Source organism: Solanum lycopersicum, chromosome 1 (genome assembly GCF_036512215.1).
Source record: "Solanum lycopersicum chromosome 1, SLM_r2.1".
In the NCBI taxonomy this organism is placed as follows: Eukaryota; Viridiplantae; Streptophyta; class Magnoliopsida; order Solanales; family Solanaceae; genus Solanum; species Solanum lycopersicum.
The window spans coordinates 82,973,385-82,996,520 of record NC_090800.1 but is presented as its reverse complement, the minus strand read 5'-3'; the positions used below and the strand labels follow the sequence as shown (position 1 = coordinate 82,996,520).

At 32.0% G+C, this 23,136-nt stretch overlaps 3 protein-coding genes across 3 annotated transcripts; all 3 read left to right on the top strand.

Moving 5' to 3' along the window:
• The first annotated feature begins 7,213 nt into the window (after positions 1-7,213).
• LOC101254425 (aspartyl protease family protein 2) lies at positions 7,214-9,344 on the top strand. The gene has a single exon (XM_004229942.4). The coding sequence runs from the start codon at positions 7,604-7,606 to the stop codon at positions 9,047-9,049; it is 1,446 nt and encodes a 481-aa protein (XP_004229990.2). The 5' UTR covers positions 7,214-7,603; the 3' UTR covers positions 9,050-9,344.
• Positions 9,345-13,986: 4,642 nt separating this feature from the next.
• Positions 13,987-17,779, top strand: LOC101254133 (UV-stimulated scaffold protein A homolog). Its single transcript, XM_004229941.4, has 2 exons — positions 13,987-14,369; positions 15,733-17,779. The coding sequence occupies exons 1-2, from the start codon at positions 14,187-14,189 to the stop codon at positions 17,554-17,556; spliced, it is 2,007 nt and encodes a 668-aa protein (XP_004229989.2). The 5' UTR covers positions 13,987-14,186; the 3' UTR covers positions 17,557-17,779.
• A 1,631-nt stretch (positions 17,780-19,410) lies between these two features.
• Positions 19,411-23,064, top strand: LOC101253831 (E3 ubiquitin ligase SINA2). Its single transcript, XM_004229940.5, has 3 exons — positions 19,411-19,922; positions 21,968-22,354; positions 22,524-23,064. Exons 1-3 carry the CDS (start codon positions 19,671-19,673, stop codon positions 22,884-22,886), a joined length of 1,002 nt encoding a protein of 333 aa, XP_004229988.1. The 5' UTR covers positions 19,411-19,670; the 3' UTR covers positions 22,887-23,064.
• Positions 23,065-23,136: the final 72 nt, after the last annotated feature.

Below are 23,136 nucleotides of genomic sequence, written 5' to 3'. Positions count from 1 at the left end.
TGATCCATGTTTAAAATTTAAAGTATATATAGTTATTGTATGTGTGTTCTTGATTTATGTGATATTGATTGCGAAACCCAATTAGTAAAGCAAGAAATAAGAGCCCACGAAGGTTATGCCAAGATAATGGGCTGGCTAACCTTTTGGTACTTGTTACTTTTGTACCTCATAACATTTCTGTCCAAAATGTTTTAAGAATTCCCAGTCCAAAACGTTCAATTACCCGATAAATATAGGGAAAAATTACGCGATTTAGTAAATTTATACTATTTAATTATTTATTATAACTTTAGTTAGATATAATTATCATTCAAGACTAACTTTATACATTAATTATGTGAGCTGACTTCGAGTTTCTATAATTAGTCACATTTGTATATGTATAATTCGCTAGAATGTACATATATATGTATAATATATAATTATTTAATTTATATACATATAAAATTTACCTCTCTCCCGCTCTCCATCCTCTCTCGCTCGCCTCTCTCCCCCCTTTCCCAATATTGCTCGTCTCTCTCCTCTCTCGCTCAACCTCGCTTGCTTTGTATACAAATGCATATGTATAATATACAATTATCTAAGTAATATACATATACAATTTGTCTCTCTTCCACTCTCCACCCTCTCCCAATATCGCTCGCCTCTCTTCTTTCTCTCACAATCTCACTTGCCATATATACAAATACATATGTGTAATTATCTAATCGTTATATATATAAAATTCGCCTCTCTTCCGTTTTTTTGCTCTCTTTCACCTCTCTTCTCTCTCTCCCAGTCTCACTCGCCTCTCTCCTCCCTATAACATCTAAATGAAAAGTAGTCTACTCCATTTTGGTTCCCATTCTTGGCGACCGTCTCCAATCATATCATTTAATTGCATGATTTCCCTTCAAATCGGTTGATCATTAATATTTTCCTATTAAGAATTGATTTTATGTTCAGCGAGGCACAATTTGTAAAATATCAGAATCTAAATATTTTCTTTTAAACTTTTTTTGTTCATATTAGAGGGTATTACGATAAACGATAAAAATCTATTAATAAATTCATGTTAAATTTTAGATTAATTTATAAATTTATTATGTATTGATCAATTCAAATTACTGCTTAATTAAAATGAATTAATATTTTAACTCAAAATACATGACTTGAATAAAGATCAAATTATATTTGAGTCAATTCATTAAATTGACAAGGCAAACACAACTCATATTCTTCAAAATCTAAAAATCCTCTGTATTACTGTCAAAATACAACACAGCTCAAACAAGTCAAAAACAACCATGAAGATATTAAATTTAAATTATGGATATCAAAATCATTAACTTATGGTCGAACTTCGTCCGTACGGGCAGGAGTAGTGGGAAATTATATATAGTGGAAAGACAAATAATGACATTCTATCCGATTATTAAAAAGACAAGTCCACTATACGAACTTTAGGTCGTCCTTATAATGATGCATATGTTATTCAAAACAGAAAAAATTACTCGCATCGGGTGTTTATATTAATTTAATATAATTTTTATTAGGGCAATTTTCACTTATAGCAAATAAAAAATTTGTATTTATATGCTATAACAAAGTTTGTATGATTGCACTCCATAGCAAACATAGAAACTGTATAATTCGCAATACATATATAGTTGAACCAAATTATATAAAACTAGGTGTATAAAGCAAGAAAGAAAAAGACACTTGAGGCAGAGAACTATATAAAAACGAAGTGATACAACGAATTGTATTATTACAAGTGTATAGAACGATTATATACAATTTGAATTTGTATAAAATGAGAAAGAGAGAAAGACAAAAGAGACTTGACAAAGAATATACAATTGAATCGAATTGTATAAAAGGAGAAAGAGAGAAATTAGATACAATTTGAAAATTGTATAAAACGAGAAAGAAAGAAAGACAAAAGAAACTGGGCAGGGGAGTATTTTTATTGTATAATTATAAGTGTATAGAATGAAAATATATGTACTTGCATGTGTATATACAATTTTCTCATGCTTTATACAAATAGAAACACAATTTATACATTTCGCTTCTGTTTGTATAAGTGAAAAAGGCGAGGGTGATGAGTGAGATTTGTGAGAGTGGCGAGCGAGATCTGGAAGAGGGGAGAGAGGGGAACAAAAATATATGTATTTATACAATTTTCTCTGCTTTATACAATTAGAAACAAATTTTATACACTTGTGCTTGTATAAAAAGTGAGGAAGCGAGCGAGAAATTGGAGGAGAGTGGTGAGCGAGATATTTGGGAGAGAGGCGCCTGATAATTTTTTGCAAATGTTTGCTATGAAGTACAATTAATCAAACTTTAGCTACTCCATTTATTTTAGGTTATTAATTTATTATTTTATACAATCTCTCTTTTTATTATTACGTGATTTCATAAAATAAAATGAACCAGTATAATTTTAAACACATAAAATACATATATTGACTTGATATAAATATTTAGTACGAATAAATTTTATCCATACCCACTTTTAATTCATACAATCCTAACTTTTTCATATTTTAATTAAATATAGAAAATAAATAGTATTTGTACTGTGGAATTTGTCACATGGCAAGTGGAAAAGTGGGTCATAAACACAAATTGATTTTTAGTTGCATGTGTTAATGTATGTACACATTTCTTTGATTTTACTTTTTTTTTTTTTTTTTGCAAATCCATGTTTAATTTATATTTTAGCTTCTAGAAATATATTCCATGAATGAAGTACCAAATCAAAAAGTTATTAGTAAAGGGTCAGGAAAATAAGAAATATAGTAAATTACGAAAGCAAGACAAAGAAATTAACTTAAAACAATGTAACACAAAAAGTAATTTTAAGTCATATATATATATATATGTATTTTGTGTATATATTTAAAGTATATATCATCTTTATTGTACTATTTGCATATAACTATAGTTTTTTTGAAGAATGCAATTCAATTAGTTAGTTTTAGCTTTCCAAATTTCTTCAGAGAATCAAATACTTTGCTCTTCTGCAGAAGCTTCACAAAGTTATATTGCCTTCCCTTTTCTGATTTTTCTTTGTTATGCCCTTTCATTTTCAACTATTATACATATATATGTATATATCGTTAATGAATATATTCTTAGCACAAAGTAAGTCTAGACATGTTTGACGGACCTTTATTTTTGTGGTAAATTTGATACCTAACTTATACTATATCACATCATTGTTGTATCTCAAAGGAGATGATTGAAAGAACAATGTGGAATGCTCATAACATATTTTTTCGACATAATTTAAGATTTAAATTATTTATAAGTAGATCAATTTAAAATATGTGTTTAAACGTACTTTAATATTAATATTTATTTAGAAAATGATTCGTTAAAAAATAACTGTATTTTCAGAAATAACTATTACGTCAATAAAATATCTTGATTTAGATTTTAGAGGAGTAGTAATATTGTTTGGTATGTTTGTGATGTGCAATTAATTATTCTACACTTTGCGGTGAAGAATCCTTTTGTCATTATTGTCTGGTGCCTACCTTTTTCTCTTTTTGTGAAAATAATATATGCTTAGGGGTCCACCATGTTTTGTGAACAAATTAATTAAAGCTATACTTAATAGATAATTAACATGCAGCAAATTAGTAGTTTTTGTTTTCTTGCTAATAGTCCAATATCAAGTGCCTCCCTACCTAACCACAAAATATATTGACATACTCAGAATAATATCACTTCCAATAGCAATTTAAAAATTTAATTTGAGCCACGAAATTTGAGAGCTTTTTTGATATATATTTCGTTATCGAATTTCACTTAAAACACTTCATTGTGAAAAAAATCAAGCATTAAAGTGTTTTAATAAGGACAACATGGTAATCATAACAAAGTCTTCCTTAATTTATTAAAACAACTCTCCGGTGAAATAATGTCACATAAATTAGAACGGTATTAGTACTCTTTTCGTCAATTATTTTTTGTCATAATTTCTATTTTTAGAGTCAAACTATAAGAACCTAATATTTATTTTGTCATTATATTGATTTGCAATAAATTACAATTTGTAGTATTTTTCATTTTGTTTTTTTGAATATCTAAATTTTTTGTTTAAAATATCAAATTAATGTAATCTAATTTAACATTGAAAATTAATCAAATTAACTTTCGAAAAGCGTCATATGACAAATGAAAGTGGATAGAGGGAGTAGTACTTGATTCATTACAATAAAAAGAGATTTTATAGCAACAATAATTATATACATTAGCAAAGAGTGTTTAAGAGTTTATTGCATTACTTGATTGTTATTGAATTCGACTTCGTTGCTTTAGGAATATTTACAAAAAATATTATTTGTCTCTAAAAGTATATATTTAGCAACAATTAATCTAATGATAAATTATTACCACCCAAAATTACTTATATGATATAGTAGCTATATACCTCAATTCAATAATTTTGATGGTACGGCTAAATATATTATACAAATATGTGTCGTATTTTTATGTCAACACGCTTAATTTTATTTTAATATGAAGCCCAAAATGATGAATATATTCATCAAACTATTATCAAGTTAGGCATATCTAAGATTATTTTACAGACCATAGAGCAAAGCTATCAATCTATAAATGTGTTACTGCACAAAATTAATTGAAAGATCTACCAAACTAACCTAACCAATATTAAAATTATGATATAATTATAAGTAAAAATGTCCACACGCTTGGATTTTTGTCCATCAAAATTGCAATATTTGGTCTAAAAAGACAGCATATTTGTGCTTTTTGAGGTATCAATTCATCTGATGTTGCTCTTTATTCACTTATTCAATTTGCATATATTAAGTCAAATCGCAATATATTATGGTTGCTTCTTAAAATTAGTGTGTCTATCAATTTTATCATATCATAACATGTTTTAAATTTATAATAGCTTATGAATAAGCAATCGTCGAGTACTTAGTCAAAGAATTGAAGGCGGGGGTATGGAGGTACTGTTATAAGTTGTTTGGTATAGTAAATGCAGAAAAAACGGGTATCCTATTATTATATATAGGTATGTTAGGCAGTAGAAAAAAAGTTATTTATATTCAATGTATGTATATAAATAAGTTAAAATTTGAAATATAAATATCAAATGAAAAATCAAATTCTATATACATATCTATTGATTATTGAATACTAAACATGACTCAAATATGAGGTTCAAACGAAACTTAAAATAAAATCAATAAAAAAAAAACTTTAGTTGGGATTCAATCTCTGTCTCAAAGATGATATATCTGGCTTGTACCAGCAGCACACAAGTACTTCTATGCTTCTCATGGCTTCACCTTTTAACTATATCCTAATTTTAATAACTTTTGTAAAATAGACATACCTATATATCTATTAGTTTTTCGAAAGTTAGCAGATGCACATACACTTCCTCTCCATAGTGCGGATCCGCCTATCTTATTAATGACTATATTGATGCTCTGTGATTTTCTTGAAAATGTATTTATTCTATTTACCTCTCTTTGCAGTTTAGGGCAGGAGCGGAGCTACATTGCATTAAGGGGTTTATCTAAATCCTCTTCGCCTGAAAATTATATTATCTATATATGATTAAAATAAATTTATATATATATATATTATAAATGTCGAACTCGGTATATCTATCAATTTCTATTTATGAACCTCCTTATTGAAAATTCTGACTTCGCCTCTGATTTAGGGATGGACGAAGTATGATAAATAAGAGATGTTGGAGGGAGAAGTTGATAGCTAGCTCGTACAACTTTTAAAGTGTTTGAAGGAATATATAAAGACAACGGATATTTTTATTTATTCAATAATTTTTTGTCTTAAAACTAATTAATTTTTGAAAGTATAAATATTGTAAGTTTCAACAAAAATGTTCCTCTAATATTAATTTTGGTATGATGGAGTATTAAATTAATAAAAATATCTTTATTATTTATGAATCTTCAATGGAGCTCAAGAAAAATATAGATAATAATATGAGATAGAAAAAGTATCTTTAGTGAAAATGGAAACAATAGGCAAGATTATTATGGCTGCCCAAGCCACCATTGATTATGCTTAATTGAATGATTAGGATTTATGCGTAAGGCATGAATCGAATTATCATAGTAAATGTTGTGCGGAATTTGAGATAATACGAGAAAATATAAACGCGAAAAACAAGACAACAGATTTACGTGGTTCACCAATAAATTGGCTACGTCCACGGGAAGAGAGGGAGCAGTTTTATTATGGAGAGGCAAAAACAGAATTACAAAATAGGGTTTGCCATAGCGTCTATATATAGTGCTAAGCTACGCCCTAACAGGCTTGGGCCCAACATACAGAATTGACAGAAAATTAAGGGCCCAATACAGCGAGACCCCCGTCCTTTCTGCTTGTAGCGGGTCTGATTCAAGGCATTCAACAGTAAATATAAACTAACCACGTAAATACTTATATAATATCTCATATGGTCACTTAATTATACATTATTTTCTTAAAAAGTTAATCAACTTTCAATTTTAATTCAAAAGTCATTCAAGTATGTATTTTTTTCTCAGAAAATCATTCAACTTTGAATTTTAATTTAAAAAATTGCTTAACTATCCCCTTTTTTCTTTAGAAAGTCACTCAATCTAATAATTATTTTTTTAATTAAAATTTATTAATATTAATTATTTATATAACAAACAAAAATTTAAAAAATAAATTTTTTTAAAAAATAATATGATTCACTTTATATTTTTTAATGGGTCGAGTTAGATGAATGGATCACTAAATGATATTTTTTATCTTCTAAAATTTTGATTTGTTATATTAATTTTAACAAAATTTAATATAAAAAATTAATTAAATAGATTGAGTAATTTTTCGAAGGAAAAAGAGATAATCTAATGACTTTTGAGTTAAAATTTTAAATTGAATAACTTTTTTAGAGAAAAAAAAATTATTAAATAACTTTTGAATTAAAATTAAATGACTCGAGTATTAACTCTAATACTCTGCTATATAGACTCTTCTGACTTTTTGAGGCTACCTATAGTAATTTTATTTTTTAAGTATGAAATATTGTCTACGGGCAGACACAGGTGTCAGTACTTTAGGATATGTGACTCCTAAATTGGTAAAATCGTCAAATTTAAATTGGGCACTCCTAATCTTATAGGACCTCATTATTATGGTCGATTATATACTAACTCAAAATCTTTTACTCATTCTGATTTAAATTTGTCTGATATTTTTATTTAATATAATATAAATTAAGAAAATCAAAAGATTTGAATATTTGTGAATTAAAAATTAAAAAAGAGGACGTGTGTTAAATAGAAGAGGAAGACACATGCACTTTACAGGAAGAAAGATGCATGTCTTTAGACTTTAGCTTAAGATATTTGTATTACTTTCTTTCTCCATAAATTAAATAAATATCCACTCCAAACAACGAACAACCTTTTTTTTTTTTTTAAATCGTACATCACCGCTACGTACAGTTGACACCCACGAGAGAGCAAATATCCACCGTCTCTGTCACCATTATTTAAACTCCCAATGCCCAACCCTTCCCTTCCCACTTTCACTTCCCCTGTTTTTCTGTTTAAAAAAAAAAATGGAAGGAAAAACTATTTCCCTTTCCTTCCTTTTACTTTCTCTCTTAGCCATTTCTGTCTCTTCCACTTCTCTTCAATACCATACATTACTTTTACATTCCCTTCCACTAACTCAACTTCAAAAATCTCTAGATTTCGATGCTCAACTACTTTCCGGCGATGGCTCCGACCTCGATTCGGATAATGCTCTCTCTCTACAGTTGCATCATGTAGACTTAGTATCTCCTTCGTCCTTCAATGCTACACCACATGCGCTGTTTAAGCTCCGTCTACAACGTGACGCCTACAGAGCTAAGGCAATTTCTGACCTCGCCTCTGCTAACGCCACCGTTGGACGCCGTGCGGGTAAGCCTCATCCTGGTGGTAGGGATTTCTCTAGTTCTGTTGTTTCTGGACTGTCTCAGGGGAGTGGAGAGTATTTCACGCGAATCGGTGTTGGTACTCCTTCTAAGTATGTTTATATGGTGTTGGATACGGGAAGTGACGTCGTTTGGATCCAGTGTTCGCCTTGTAAGAAGTGCTACACTCAATCCGACCCGGTTTTTGACCCGAGTAAATCGTCTTCCTTCCTTGGTGTTGCATGTGGGTCGCCTTTGTGTCGCCGGTTGGATTCTGGTAGCTGTAACCGAAAGAAATGTCTTTATCAGGTTTCTTACGGAGACGGTTCTTTCACTGTCGGCGATTTTTCAACTGAAACGTTAACTTTCAGGGGGACACGCGTGAACAACGTGGCCCTTGGATGCGGCCACGATAACGAAGGTTTATTCGTTGGAGCCGCTGGTTTACTGGGTCTCGGCCGGGGTAGACTATCATTTCCGACTCAAGCTGGTCGGAGATTCGGCAGAAAATTCTCCTACTGCCTTGTCGACCGGTCCGCTTCCTCTAAACCATCCTATCTAGTCTTCGGCGAATCTGCAGTTTCTCGAACCGCTGTGTTTACGCCACTCGTCAAAAACCCAAAACTAGACACGTTTTACTACGTGGAGCTCACCGGATTCAGCGTCGGCGGCGCTAGGGTTCCTGCAATCAGGCCGTCGCTGTTCAAGCTAGACGCCGCTGGTGATGGTGGTGTGATAGTAGATTCAGGAACTTCAGTGACCCGATTGACCCGACCCGCTTACGTAGCTCTGAGGGACGCTTTCCGAATGGGTGCTAAAGATCTGAAAAGAGCACCCGATTTCTCATTGTTCGATACATGTTTCGATCTATCAGGGAAAACGGAAGTGAAGGTTCCGACAGTGGTTATGCATTTCCGTGGAGCTGACGTGTCATTGCCGGCGTCAAATTACTTGATTCCGGTGGACAGTGATGGGACATTCTGCTTTGCATTTGCCGGTACAATGAGTGGATTGTCGATTATCGGAAACATTCAGCAGCAAGGTTTCAGGGTAGTGTTCGATCTTGCTGGGAATCGCCTAGGCTTTGCTCCTCGTGGGTGCGCTTAAATTAACGAGAGATTATTATAAAATTGCTTCCAAATTCCCCAGTTTATTATATGTTTGATGATTTTTCTTTGGTTTGGGGTGTATTAGGAGAAGATAAAGGAACATGATTAGATGTTGTGTGTTTGTATTATGTGTTGTAATACAGGGTTAAGAGTATGTAGTGATAATTAGTGTAGATTTGTAACTCAAAACACACTGTTTTCTGTAAGATGGGGCGAGGTTGATAGTAGCTGCAAAATGTGCGGCGCTGCTTAAACTTGCTATTGATTTATATATTTTTCTTTTTATGTTTTCATTTTATTGGAATTTCTGGGTCCGACAATTTTGATGATTTCGTTCAATATCAGTTGAAGAGTTGGAGTAGCAATGAATAATAACTTCAAAATTTGTGGCCTAATGTAATCGTATGGACTAATTTTGTGACATTTAACACTACAATTGGTTGCGCAGTTAATGCAAAGTCGTACAGAAACAGAACAGCTCAAATATTTGTTTGGCAAAAAGAAATACAACTTTTTTTTTCCACAAAGGGTATGAGTTTTGAATCATGAGATAAGAGCATAAATCACAACCCACCTTGTGTTTTTAGGTCATGAAGAGAGAGCTAAAATAATGTTCCAATTTATTTGCGTTACCTGCTTTTAGTTAGTTTGTCAATTTTTAAAATTTAATATTCTATAACTCCTATTTTGTTTTTGGATACTATCACCACCAAGATTTCTATAAAATAAAGAAGTCCCACTAGTGCAATTAAAAATTGTACAGTAAAACCTAAAAACCTCTGGATCTTAACGTCATACTCGTAGAGAATCGAATTAAATTAATTTAGGTATATAACTTTCTTTTTCTTGTTGATATTAAAGGGTTGAACTTTTTTTACCAATTACTTATAGTTGATGATTTGTGAGAGCAATTTATGCGGATGTCAATCTTCCCAAGTTCCGAGCAAATTGCGGTGAATCAATGAGATTAGCCACTCTCTTGGGCCCCAACTCTTTCCCTTTTTTCTCTCTTTCTCACCATGCTGGGTGGGGTCTAAACAATTAATTAGGTACACGTATTTTATCATTATGTTCTAAATTACTTTATAAAAATCATAAGACTGTCCTATAAATTAAATCAGATGGTAGATATATAATTAATCATGTCACTGTATAGTATTGAGATGTGTAATTATTCTGAATCTACATGTACATGATCGAATTTTTTTCTTCTTCCAAGAAATAAGTTGTCCCATACTTTTTTGATCACATGTGGAATTTAGTTTATTCATATGAAAATTTCTCTCAATCAATTGAATTCAAGTATAGCGTGTGAAAGTATTCTGTTTCTCATGTGATTAAAGATTCGGTGTAATCCTAGACTATAAATAATACACAAATAAAATGTATGACATTATTCATGCATCTAAAAGGCCTTTCTATTTTTAATACTAACTAAAACCAAAGATTCTAATTTATATACTTAATACAACATATATAGAATGTGAAAAGTGTTGCATGTTCCATGTTCCCATCGAAAACAATAATGTTTTTAAAGTGAATGAAACAAGTGTGTAAGGGTAAGGAGTAAGGACAATAATATCCGTAAGTTATGGGTACACTATTTATCGCCTGACATGAAAATAAAAATCTATCATGTGAAGATAAAATAGAAAAATAAGTAATCATTAATCTCTTACAAAGAGCCCCCATGTGGGTTTTGACAGACCATGTGCTCAAGTGTACAATATTATTGATCCGTAGCTAATAATCCATGAGTGTTTTTTCACCAACAATATAGGTGTCCCAAAAAACATTTATTGCTGATTTGAGCATTGTAATAAAGACATTCCTAGCAACCTTAAAACGGCTTGTTTGGCCATAGATTTTTTATATAATATTTGAAAAGAAATTTAATAAATAGTGTTTGTTTATATATTTTGTTATTATTTGATAAATATTTTTGATAAATATCTCAAATTTTTAAATATTAGTTTTTTCGAGTATTTGATCCAAATCTCATTATTTGGAATTTTTTATAAATTGAAATTTTATCCCAAACTTTTATTTTTTACAAAAACACCCTCTATAGTTGTTGATTGCGTTATATTACATAATTTTTTACATTAACACCAAAGTAGTGATGAAATATTCAGTGAATGAAATGATGATATGGTTATTGATGAAAATGATGAACAATCAGCTAAAGATAAACAAATCATGTGCTTTGTCTACTTCATGATGTATGGAATGATGCTTGTTGCACTCACTCCAAATTATCACATTGCTCTAGTGTCATGAACACTATTTGTTATTGTTGTAACGAAGATCCAATTGACTCGTAATACAAACTTATGGTCTAGTTTTGATAGTTTATAAAACTTTTATGGGTATAAATCATATTTTTCTAAAAAAGTGAAATATATTTCCCAAATACTATGAACAAACACGTGGTGAAATTTCATTCAAGTTTTCATCCAAATAATATTTGAAAATTTATGGTCAAAAACTAGCTTGTACGATAAAATGTGGAGGGGTGTGTGTACATGTACAAATGTAAGGGTTTCTCCTTTTTTTTTCTCCTTATAAGTAAGAGTTCGGATACGTGTCATTACGCTTATTTCATTTTATGATAAGTTGAAATTTTAAATTCTCTAAAAATATTATTAAGGCATTTGAATTTATGATTTGAGATTTTTCAAATATAATAATTAATTCACAACTTGGAGAAATTTTCTCTCGTTCTCTTTGTTTTAGACAATTGTTTAGATTTCAGTTTTTTAAGGCTTGTGGATCTTTTAAACAACATGGTAGAGATCTCTTAGAGCGAACAAAATGTATAACTACGTAAAATATTTGTTGTGCAAACTTTCACAATTGGTTAGTGATATGGACTCAATTGGATCTAAGGCTAAAGATTTGGATCTGTACACTACATTGGGCTCTGTTGTTTTGGGATCTGAGTCGGGCTTTCATATTACATTCAGAATTGGGAAACTTACGTAAATATAGAATATTAAGAAAATATTTATTATTTATAGTAAAAATAATTTTTTTTATTTGATCACTTTTAATATATCAATAATACAATTTTAATTTATATTACAAAAAATGGTATATTAAATGCATATAATACAAGTTTAATACATATATATTGCATACATAATTTACTTTTAATACATATTACAAATTTAACATAGTATTGTTATTTGTTGCTATAAATGGTAATAAATGAAAAATATCAGTAAAATTAGTAATTATTTATTAAAATGTATTCATTGAAGTAATTTTTCCTTCAGAATTTTACATGTATACTTTTTTTTGGAAAAATTACTTTAATGAATACATTTTAATAAATAATTAATAATTTTAGTGATACTTTTCATTTATTATCATTTGTAGAAATAAATAACAATACTATGATAAATTCGCAATATATATTAAAATTAAATTATGTATGCAATATATATGTATTAAACTTGTATTATATGTGTGTTATAAACTGTTTTCTGTAATACGAATTAAAGTTGTATTAGATGTATTAAAAGTGATCAAGTGAAAAAAAAATTATTATTACTATAAATGTTAAATATTTTCTTAATATTGTATATTTATATAAGTTTCCCTACTTTTTTCGTTTAGAAAAAAAATAAAGAAAAATTTTCAATTTGTGATTTGTGATTTTAAGTTAAATATTTATGTCAAATGTATCAAAATGATTTTTATATTTATGACCTTAAAAAATATCACGTGAAAAGTTAAAACTAAATATTACTAAAATAAAAAGAGATGTCGTGATTTTTGAAACACACTAAAAAAGGAAAAAGAGTTATTTTTTTTAACGACGAGAATGCTATTCTTAACTATACTTTATTCTCTCGTCTCTCTTGCCTCTTGCCTTTTTCATTCTAATTTTTTTTTTTTTGTATGTTAGACTTATTTTGAAAGAGATTTTTTTGACAAATCTTTATATTTTCTGTGATTTTTTGATTTAATTTTGGACCTCAAAACTTTTTGCAAATCTTTGTTGTATTTTTGTATTTCACTTATATTCTCGGCAATTACTGAATTTTTATACTTTTTTTTTAATTATATAATTTTTTTGTATTGGTATGTGACTTTGTTTTTTACCTTTAAAATAAAAAATAATATATGCATCAGCTTTGTGTATTATCATACATTGTTTGACACTGTTTTTCAATTAATGTATAATTAATGTTTGCATTAATTATACTCTCTATTCTTTATTAAAATGTGTATTGGAAATGTCATGGACTTCTAAGTATTAACAATGCAATGATTTTGATGGATGCATTAACTCAATTGGAGATTCAATTGTCCCTCAATACCTTTTTTAATTTTTTTTTATCATAATAGCGAAGGATATCTTTGTAAATAATTGTTTCAATGCAATGCATTTTACTTGTAATGCATTAAACCAAACAATGCATAAAAATAATCTATTTATAATCAATGCAAACATAGCTAATACAGGCATTACTAATGCAAGCATTACTAATACACTCTATTTATCAACATTTTTATACACTCTATCAAACGATCCATGTATACCATGTAAAATTAAGTAAACGTATACAACCTATTGTGATTGTACCAATTAAGATCGTATGCATTGATACAATTATTAGAGCGAATAAATATAAGTTTTATAAATTGATAATAATTGATATATCAGTTCGAATAAATACAAACTGATAACAATTGATACAATATAGCGAAAGAATATAAATAATGCAAGAAAGAATGAATATCTAAAAAAAGTTCAAAACTCTCGTCATAGTTGTAAGATAAAAAATTTCTAATGAGATAACTTACCCATCAATATAATTAAATTAATGAAACGAATCAATATTTTAAGTAAATACAAATTAAATTTTTATGATGAAATTCTTTTTCGGTGTTAAGGCACCCTTTAATTATGTTTGCACCAAAAGTGAGAACTAAATGACACCGTTTGGCTAAAGTTGTTGGTGGTTAAAGTTAGTTAGGGATTAATTAATTAATTACGCGCAAGAAACCCTCTTCTCCAAGATAAATGTTTTGACTAAATAGGAATAGTAGAATGCGATAAACCTAAATTTTGTTGAATTTTTCATTTACGGATACCGAAATTGGAGATAACTCCGGCAACGGCGATGGAGGAAGAAAAAGATAAAATGGTGGTAGCAGGGTTAATTGATAAAGCCACCAACTCCACCAGACCAGAAGTGGAGCCCCGACTTCTCAAATCCATCAAATCGGTGGTCCGTTCCTCTGATTCCGAGCTCCGACTCGCTGCGCAAACCCTAATTTCCCTCATGAAACGTGACCACTCTCAGGTTCGTTCACCCCTAATCCTTCTTAAAACCCTAATTTAATCTTTTAACTCAAATTATTTAGTACCGGTGTTCTTTATTAACTAGAAATGGTGTTGTAATTTTGGGCTTTCCAAAGTTTGTATCTTTGATGCTATGGTAAGTAAGAACCTGCACCTTTTTCTTGTTATGGTAATTAAGCTAGCAGCTTATACCGAGACCTTTTGGTTTCGTTTTCAGCTTGGTCAGACTCCGCGATAAATGTAGGATTTAAAGAGAAGTGTTTGGCTTAAGTGATAAGTGTAAGATGTAGAGAATGTCTTGTTTTAGAGAAACTCTAATTTGATTTGAAGGACCATTTACCAGTTTTGAAAACAATAGGTCTGAATAGAGAAAAATGGATATAGAGAATTTATATAGCCAACACCAACTAGTTTGGATTGAGGTTTAGTTGACTGATTAAGACAAATGCCTAGCTGAGTATTTTTAGTTATTGATGCAGCTATATGTTTATCAGTTCTATTGGTTGCCAGAAAAATAAGACATTTTTCACCAAATGAATAAAGCAGGAATTTCTGAATTGAAGACCATAGGAATTTCGAATTTCATACCAACTGATGTTTTAACATTCATTGCTGACACATACTCCGTCGATGGTTTCTATTTGCAAGTGAATGCATTGAAGATTTTTCATGTTGGATTTAAAATAAGATATAGAATTATTGCAGATGGGTTGAGTGATTTTTATGGGAACTAAGTGAGGACATCGTTATAAATCCAGTGGAATGATTATTTTGGTCATTGATAGAAATGTTAGTTTAGTTGTATTTTGACGGGAGAACTCTCTTTGATCTTTAGATGAAAACTGGTTCATGATATAGTCCTTCATCATACTTGGTTTTATGGTTTTGGTTGGGAATAGCCAGGACGAAGTCCAATTTCCTGGTGTTATCTTTTTTGTTTTTGTTCTTCTCATAAATACTTACAGTTCAAACATTTGGCCACTTAATTATCCAAGGTAAAAGGTTTTCTCTTTAGAAGCATATTAAAGTCTGAGATGATATATAATGAACGATGCTGTAGTACATTATTGGTTTCTTTTTAAGAAAACTTTATTAGAATTTGAGTTGAAGCACTTACGTAGATGATTTTTCTATTAAGTGGTGTGTATGACATTCAATTATGTAATCAATTCCTCCAAGAGAATATAGTGCATGGTTACTCTCCAGTTATGGTCTAGGATATTTTCCTGATTTACAAACTATTTCTTGTGATAGAATAAAAAATCGGTGATAAGTTACATTCATCCGATCATGTATAGAAACAAATTGACATATTTGTGCATCGTCTCCTGATAGTAACTTGTTTTATGGGTTTCTCTTGACAGGTACGATATCTCGCTCTTCTCATAATAGATGAACTCTTTATGCGCTCAAAGCTTTTTAGAACTATTGTTGTCGAGAACTTGGATCAGTTACTCACATTAAGTGTTGGCTTCAGAAGGAATCTGCCGCTTCCGCCTCCTGCCTCTGTTGCTTCTGTATTACGCCCCAAAGCAATTGAGTTCTTAGAGAAGTGGAATTCTTCATTTGGTATTCATTATAGGCAGCTCAGGCTGGGGTATGACTATTTGAAGAACACCCTCCGCTTTCAATTTCCAAATTTGCAAGCAAATGCAGCTAGGATTCGGCAGGAAAGGAGGGAAAGAGAGATGAGGACAAAGGAGATCCTGCTGAAGAAGTTTGAAACCTTGAAGGAGAACCTTGCTTCTATAAAAGATGAAATTCAGTCAACAGTTGATGAAATTGGCGAGTGTTTGAACATTTTAAGCACAAAGGACGAAGAAGATATATTGTTGCTTTCTTTAGATGATGAAGATATTGTGGAGTTCCGCAACTCTGAACTCCGACAAATCCGTCTTGATTCCTTGAAGGAGGGGGAAAAGATTAAAGTTGACAGTGAGAATGAAGTTGTATTTGATGCATTGAGGGAACTATTCAAGGTTCTAGTAACAAACCATATGGTCACATTGCAAGAATGGATCTCTGTTCTCATAAGAGTGGAAACAACAGACACTAGTTTCAGGGACGCCATATTAAAGGATTTTATTGATATTCGTAATCATCTCAAATCAGTGAAGAAAAAATGTGAAGAATCTGGTTGTACTCTGCCTAAAACTAGAAGTGTCGAGGATGAAGACATATGGGAAGAGGGTAATGTGGAACCAGAAAATGGAAGATCTTTTAAAATGCCTGACCAAGGTGAGGATTGTTCCTTGAATCTGAATTTTAATGGAATGAGGGTTGAAGCTCCTGAATGTAGTAATGTTAGTCTTAAGGGAAAGGAGAAGTTGCAGGAGGCCAAAGGTGGCAGTGAAACTGACACCTCTAGAGGCAAGCTTTTAGCTGAAGCTCCCGTTATGAAGTGGGGTTCTTTCCTGGATGATTGGGGATCAACCAGCAGGGATGCTTTGGCGAATCAAAGAGGATTAGATCTTGACGGCCACTGGGGTAGGGTTGACCATGATGCGGTGATTCCTGCTGAAAAAATTGCAGAATTAAAAGTCCATGCAACTGTTTATAGGGAAGACCCTGTTGAAATCCAACCATGTCGAGCCCCTTTGCGAAATGGAGAACTTTGTCAGAGGAGAGATTTGAAAATTTGTCCATTTCATGGACTTATTATTCCTCGAGATGACGAAGGCAAACCAATTGATACAGGTTCATCAATAGAAGATCAGGCTGCACAGTTGGTGGATCAGCAAGAGCCCATCAATGCATGCCCTTCCGTTGCGGAGAAAATACATGATTTGGATGATAAACTTGTGGAAAAATTAGCCAAGCAGGCTGTAAAAAATGTCCGTCAAAGAGATAGAGAGGAGACAAAGAAGAGAGAGCAGGACAAACAGATTTTGAAGCGGGCAAAGCTTGCAAAAGTTCGAGAACATAATCAAGAAGTTCTACGTGATGCTGCACTGGCGTCCACCTCAAGATCCTTACATGCTGGAGAAGATCAGGATAGATCGTCTTTATCTAAATCTTCGTCCACGAGTAAGAAAGAAACTCTAGCATCTATGTTAAAAAAGAAAGAAACTGCCAAAGATAGATTGGGTCAAAGGCTTCTAAACGCCCGTGCTAGAGATGCAACAGTACGGCAGTTAACGGTGGCTGAGGATTCAAATTATCGTGAAGCCTTTCCAAATCAGTGGTAAGGTAATGACTCAACGCTACTTTTTCGCTCATAGGTTTTTTGACATTGGTCTAGGTGTTGTATTTTGTTTGTAATATAAGGTTGGTCCTGGTGGTTCAAAACATTGTTTTTCTTGTTCTGTCCCACATCTGCTTAGCTTTTAGGTTGTGTCAAATTGTAAATTTTTACTACATTATACATTGGAACTCAAAAAATTTCCAATAAACGAGGAGAAGTTTTGTCAATCTCTATGGTTTTACAGCATTGCATGTGTTAAACCTTAACTTGTGATAATATCGAAGAGGAAATCTGCAGTATTTTTGGAGGAAAGAATTTTCAGGTTAACCATGTACTCGGATATACAGTCAGTCAATCAACACAATATCATACTGAACTTAGAAAGCAGTAAAGGGTATGGGATGATGTGATTCTGTGTCTGATGATTCTGTACAACTTCTACACAAAACATATTAACTTTTGATAGATTGATTGTTGGTTCCTTTCTCGTGGCTTATTGCATTTAGAGAAATCAGTTTTATTTCTGACCATTTTGTTCTTTTAACGTAGGCATTGTGACCAATTTTACCGGATACTTGTTAATTAACACCAGCACATGTAGTGTTTTAACTGTCCACCAAGGCTTTGATGATTCTATCCCTGACCATTCTTATGTTCCAAAACCAACTTATATGTCAAGTAATTTTTCTTTAACTCATGAACTGATATCACATGTGCCAGCACATGTTTAAACTAAGGAATGCATGAACCTCAAATGAAAATGTCAGGGATAGATGTAAGAAAAAAAAAAGAGTTGTAATTATTATTGAATAAGATTGCAACAACTATGCAGAGGCAACTACCAACTAAAAGTAAGCTGTCAAAAGTTGGTACTTATCTTATCCTGTATGTATGTCACTTAAGAAATTCTCCCTCCATTAATATGACTTATCTCATCTATTCTGATGTTTGACATCAGAAAAGCATATAGTATGATTCAAAATATGCTTGATAAAAAAGCTTAGTTACTAAAAAAACAATAAATATTTAAACGTAGCAATTAATTGATCCACTCAAACTTCAAATTTTAGGCAGTGGAAAGATCTCGTACAATTGTGAAACTTTCTAAATTCAAAAAAAAATAAAAAAAGTATTTGACACTTGTGAGTTCTTTCATGGTTCCCCTTTTCCAAAGCATGATGGGTTTATTCTTTTCTTTCTTGAGCCAATAAGTGCAGTGAAAAAGTCAAATGCCCAAATAGAGTAAATACAAAAATGAAAAAAGAAAAAAAAAAAAGCCAATATGCTACTACTACTAAGTAGTAATCCACTTTTAAGTAGCGTTTAACCAAAGTCTTGCTTTTATTCCACTAATTACAAAACTAAATTTCAATATTTTGTGGACCTCCATGTTTTTTTAATTGGAGTAGAATGCTTAGATTTGATTCTAATTTATTATAAACTAATTTTTTTTTGTTACAATAAATAGATCGCTTATCCATAAAGCTAATCAAATACACATTATGTTTGACAAAATTGAATAAATGAAAATTCCCAACACTACAGTACTATGTTTTAGAAAAATCAGTAAAAGCTACGAGGCACTAATTATCAATTAGTTTAATTAAATCATGATATTGACTTACATGTATTTAATTTAATAACATGAAATTAGTTGAGTCTTCTTATCTATATCTTAGAGTTGAAAAAAGAAAAAAACTTTAACTTCTCAGCTACTAATATCCATATTCGGTAAATTTAAAAGATAATCTATTTAAAATCTTGTCGATTTAACCTAAGAAATGATAAGTTAATATTTTAAACTTGAAATAGAATAGAGATAGATCATTGATATATAATGTACTTAAATTAATTATTTAATTTGATAAAAATAAAAAAGGGAAAAAGCACCGTCCTTTTTCCACCTTCCCCAAAGACAAATTCCAAACCCACCTCCCCACCATCCCGCTCCTCTGTTTTCCTCTTTTTGAAAATCAAACAATTGTTTATAGTATAGAGACCCCCCAACCCCAACGAAAACCCCTCAATAATTCCACAAAATTTACTCAAAAAGAGGATTTGTTTTCATCAGTTCTTGATTTTGATTGAATCAAGAATTGAATACATTTTGTTGAATGAATGGAGTTTGATAGCATTGAATGTGTATCATCTTCTGATGGTATAGAGGAAGATGAGATTCCACAACTTCATCCACATATCATTCGTTCTCAGTTTTCGTCCTCAAAGACGACGACCCACAAGAACAACAACGGAAGCAGTATCTTGTGTGAAGGAAATAATGGGGGAATTGCAATTCATCCAGCGACTAGCGTTCATGAGCTTCTTGAATGCCCTGTTTGTACCAATTCTATGTACCCTCCAATCCATCAGGTTTGACCCTTTTCCCTCGAAAATGTTCTGTGGTTTTCATAAATTCGTTTACTTTTTGATGAATTAAGAAGTCATGGTAAGTTTTGTTTCGGATTTTGCAATTTTGGGTTTTCCCGATTCGTTCGATGGGTTTATTGTGGGCGAAGATTGAATTTTGTTGGGTCATTTGATGTTTCAAATTGTGCAACTCTGAATTCGGGGTCCGTTTGATGTGCTGATGTTTCAAATTTTGTTGGGTCGTTTGATGGTCTGATGGTCTTGGATTTTGATTTATATATTTTCTCTAATTTTTCCTTAAATAATTTCTGTAACTAAGGATACTTTTCAAACTATATATGTCAGGTAAATTTATGGAGCTTTATTTTTATCAATGTCTTTATGGCATGAACTTTTTAGCAAGATCCGTTTCCTTAAGAAAATGTCCATTTTTTTTGTGACCATATCTTTTCTTCTATTTCTTTAAAATATTTCTTCTATTGGGTGGATAGGCTGTGGTTAGTGAATGATTTAGATTTGGGAAGTTCCTTTCTAGTCTTAGGAGCTCGAGTCATTACAACGGGTTTTATGAGTTTGTTTGACATGGGATTCTTGTCCATTTAGAGTTAGCGAATAGTGCGAGAAGTCCACTGAGGTGGTTTAGGAAGAAGAGCATCAACCAATAATCTATAGAGAAGAGAGCATACTTATTGAGTCATCCTGCTGGTTTTTATCCCTGTTCCATGTGTAATGTTTTCTACTATAGATTGTGTTTTTTATATGTTATTTTTACAGAATCTTGTCTATTTGTTTCTTCCTGGCTCCTGCTATGTAGGATCAACTTCAGTGGTTAATGACAGCAGTTGCATACATATTAAACAAGTAGGTCATAAGAAGACTTCTTTATGTCCTCAGAATAGGAAATCAGGGAACACCACTTACGTATTCTGTTAAGGTAGCTGGAGAGAGAAATTTAGGCTGCTGTATTGAGGAGGAGTGTTCGGCTGTTTGCGGTTTCATGACTCAGAATGTGATGTGTGTAGCCTTGTTTTCTTTTTTAGTAAAGGCATCATTGATGCCTTTTACCTCTCCAATTGCTGGTTTAGCAGCTGGTATTTTATCTTCATATGGGTTGTGTTCAATTAAAGCAAGTTTCAAAACTAACTACGTTCCAACAGCTTCCTGCATTTAACAGAAGTGCATGTACTAAAAAGTCCTAAATTCTTAATAGGGGTACAAATTCTCAGCTCTTTGATTGTAGTAGGCTTGTCAGCATCTAAGTATAGCTCATGGAATCAGAGTGGGGAGTATAAGCCAAAGATTTAGAATCAAGGCCACCTTCAATATTTAAAAACGTCTGTGTTTGATAGTTTGATAGGCTATAGCATTTTTAGTGTTAATTTATGGTGACCTAGAGGTAGCCTCTTCTGAGGCATTAAATTCTGCCAATGTTCATCGGCAGAAATTCATCTTCGGTACTTGGAATATGTTTTTGCACTTCTGAGTATTTATTTGTCCAGTGAGAGCAAGCTTAGCTTCTTCATAGTGGTAGTCTTTAGCATGCTGGAAGATTATTTGGATACTGGTAGAAAAACATCATTATAATTCCTCTGGAATATGGCTAGTGAAGCAATGTACTTTTGTATTATCTGTTCTGTTTATTAGTTGAACAGCAAAGTCGGAAGTTGAAACTGATTATTTTTTTAAAAATATCCTTGTCCTTTATATATAGGGTAGCAATGAGTGCGGGTCGAATCATATGGATCACTTTCTTATTTAAACAAGGTTTTTTTACAGTCTCTAGCAACTAATGCCTCCAAAGTGATGCATTAACTTCTTCTCTAATTAAAAGTAATTTATTGAATCCTAAAGTTAGTCCTTCAATTTTATGGAAATATAGAGACTACTTCACCAAACACCGGTACTAAAATGAGTGTTACAACTAGTCAAGCCAAAGTGAATTTAGTTAATGATAACTGGGAGCTCTAAAGAATCTTATCAAATGTCCTTCAAGTATTCACCTTTTGTCAGCATACTTACCTTATCATATTCATGTGTTATTGCTGCAGTGTCATAATGGGCACACTATCTGTTCAACATGTAAAGCCAGGGTACACAACCGATGTCCCACTTGTAGACAGGAGCTTGGTGATATCAGATGTTTAGCATTGGAAAAGGTGGCTGAATCACTTGAGCTACCTTGTAAATTTGGCTCTCTTGGATGTCCTGAAATATTTCCTTATTACAGTAAGCTGAAACATGAGGCTGCCTGTAATTTTAGACCATACAACTGCCCGTATGCTGGGTCAGAGTGTGCAGCTGTTGGGGATATTCCTTATTTGGTTACTCATTTGAGGGATGATCACAAGGTAGACATGCACTCTGGATGCACTTTTAACCATCGCTATGTCAAATCTAATCCCCGAGAAGTGGAAAATGCTACGTGGATGTTAACAGTAAGTTGAATATCTTCTATTTATTTTAAAGTAAAAGAACGCTGTGTTTTTCAATTTAAATTTGCCCATTGGAGGATTCTGACTGAAAATTTCATGTATTTTGCTAATGTTTTTCCTTCTGGAACTGTTCTAAAGCTACCAGACTGACCCTTCCAGACACGTTTTCCAGGTTTTCAATTGTTTTGGTCAGTACTTTTGTCTCCATTTCGAAGCATTTCAGCTTGGAATGGCTCCCGTTTACATGGCGTTCCTCCGTTTTATGGGAGACGAGACAGATGCACAAAACTACACCTACAGCCTGGAAGTAGGGGGAAACGGAAGGAAGCTTATCTGGGAGGGTACACCCCGAAGCATAAGAGACAGTCATAGGAAAGTTAGGGATAGCCATGATGGTCTCGTTATCCAACGTAACATGGCCCTTTTCTTCTCCGGAGGAGACAGAAAGGAGCTCAAGCTAAGAGTCACTGGAAGAATATGGAAGGAACAACAGAATCCAGACGAAGGAGCTTGCATACCAAATCTCTGTAGTTAAATGCTGCTTGCATTTTAATCTATTGGGTTTTGTTATTCTTGCCTGTCCTATGTTCTGTATTTTTGGCTTAATGGCACTGTTTCTTTCCTAATGTCATAACTAAATTCAGATTCCCCATAATATGTATGAAAAAAGCTTAAGTTGTTGTTATCCATCAATTAATAAGTTTTCTTGTCAACTTCATTTGCCTTAATGATCTGAGTATTCCTAGTCATAGGCAACTTTTTATCTCAGTTCAGTGATCACATTC

Bases quoted from the DNA above. Each gene is read 5' to 3' on its own strand.
- LOC101254133 (XM_004229941.4), top strand. From the start codon at position 14,187: ATGGAGGAAGAAAAAGATAAAATGGTGGTAGCAGGGTTAATTGATAAA. The intron at 14,370-15,732 runs GTTCGTTCACCC...TTCTCTTGACAG, and splicing joins TGAAACGTGACCACTCTCAG to GTACGATATCTCGCTCTTCT.
- LOC101253831 (XM_004229940.5), top strand. From the start codon at position 19,671: ATGGAGTTTGATAGCATTGAATGTGTATCATCTTCTGATGGTATAGAG. The intron at 19,923-21,967 runs GTTTGACCCTTT...TTATTGCTGCAG, and splicing joins TGTACCCTCCAATCCATCAG to TGTCATAATGGGCACACTAT. The intron at 22,355-22,523 runs GTAAGTTGAATA...CACGTTTTCCAG, and splicing joins ATGCTACGTGGATGTTAACA to GTTTTCAATTGTTTTGGTCA.
- LOC101254425 (XM_004229942.4), top strand. From the start codon at position 7,604: ATGGAAGGAAAAACTATTTCCCTTTCCTTCCTTTTACTTTCTCTCTTA.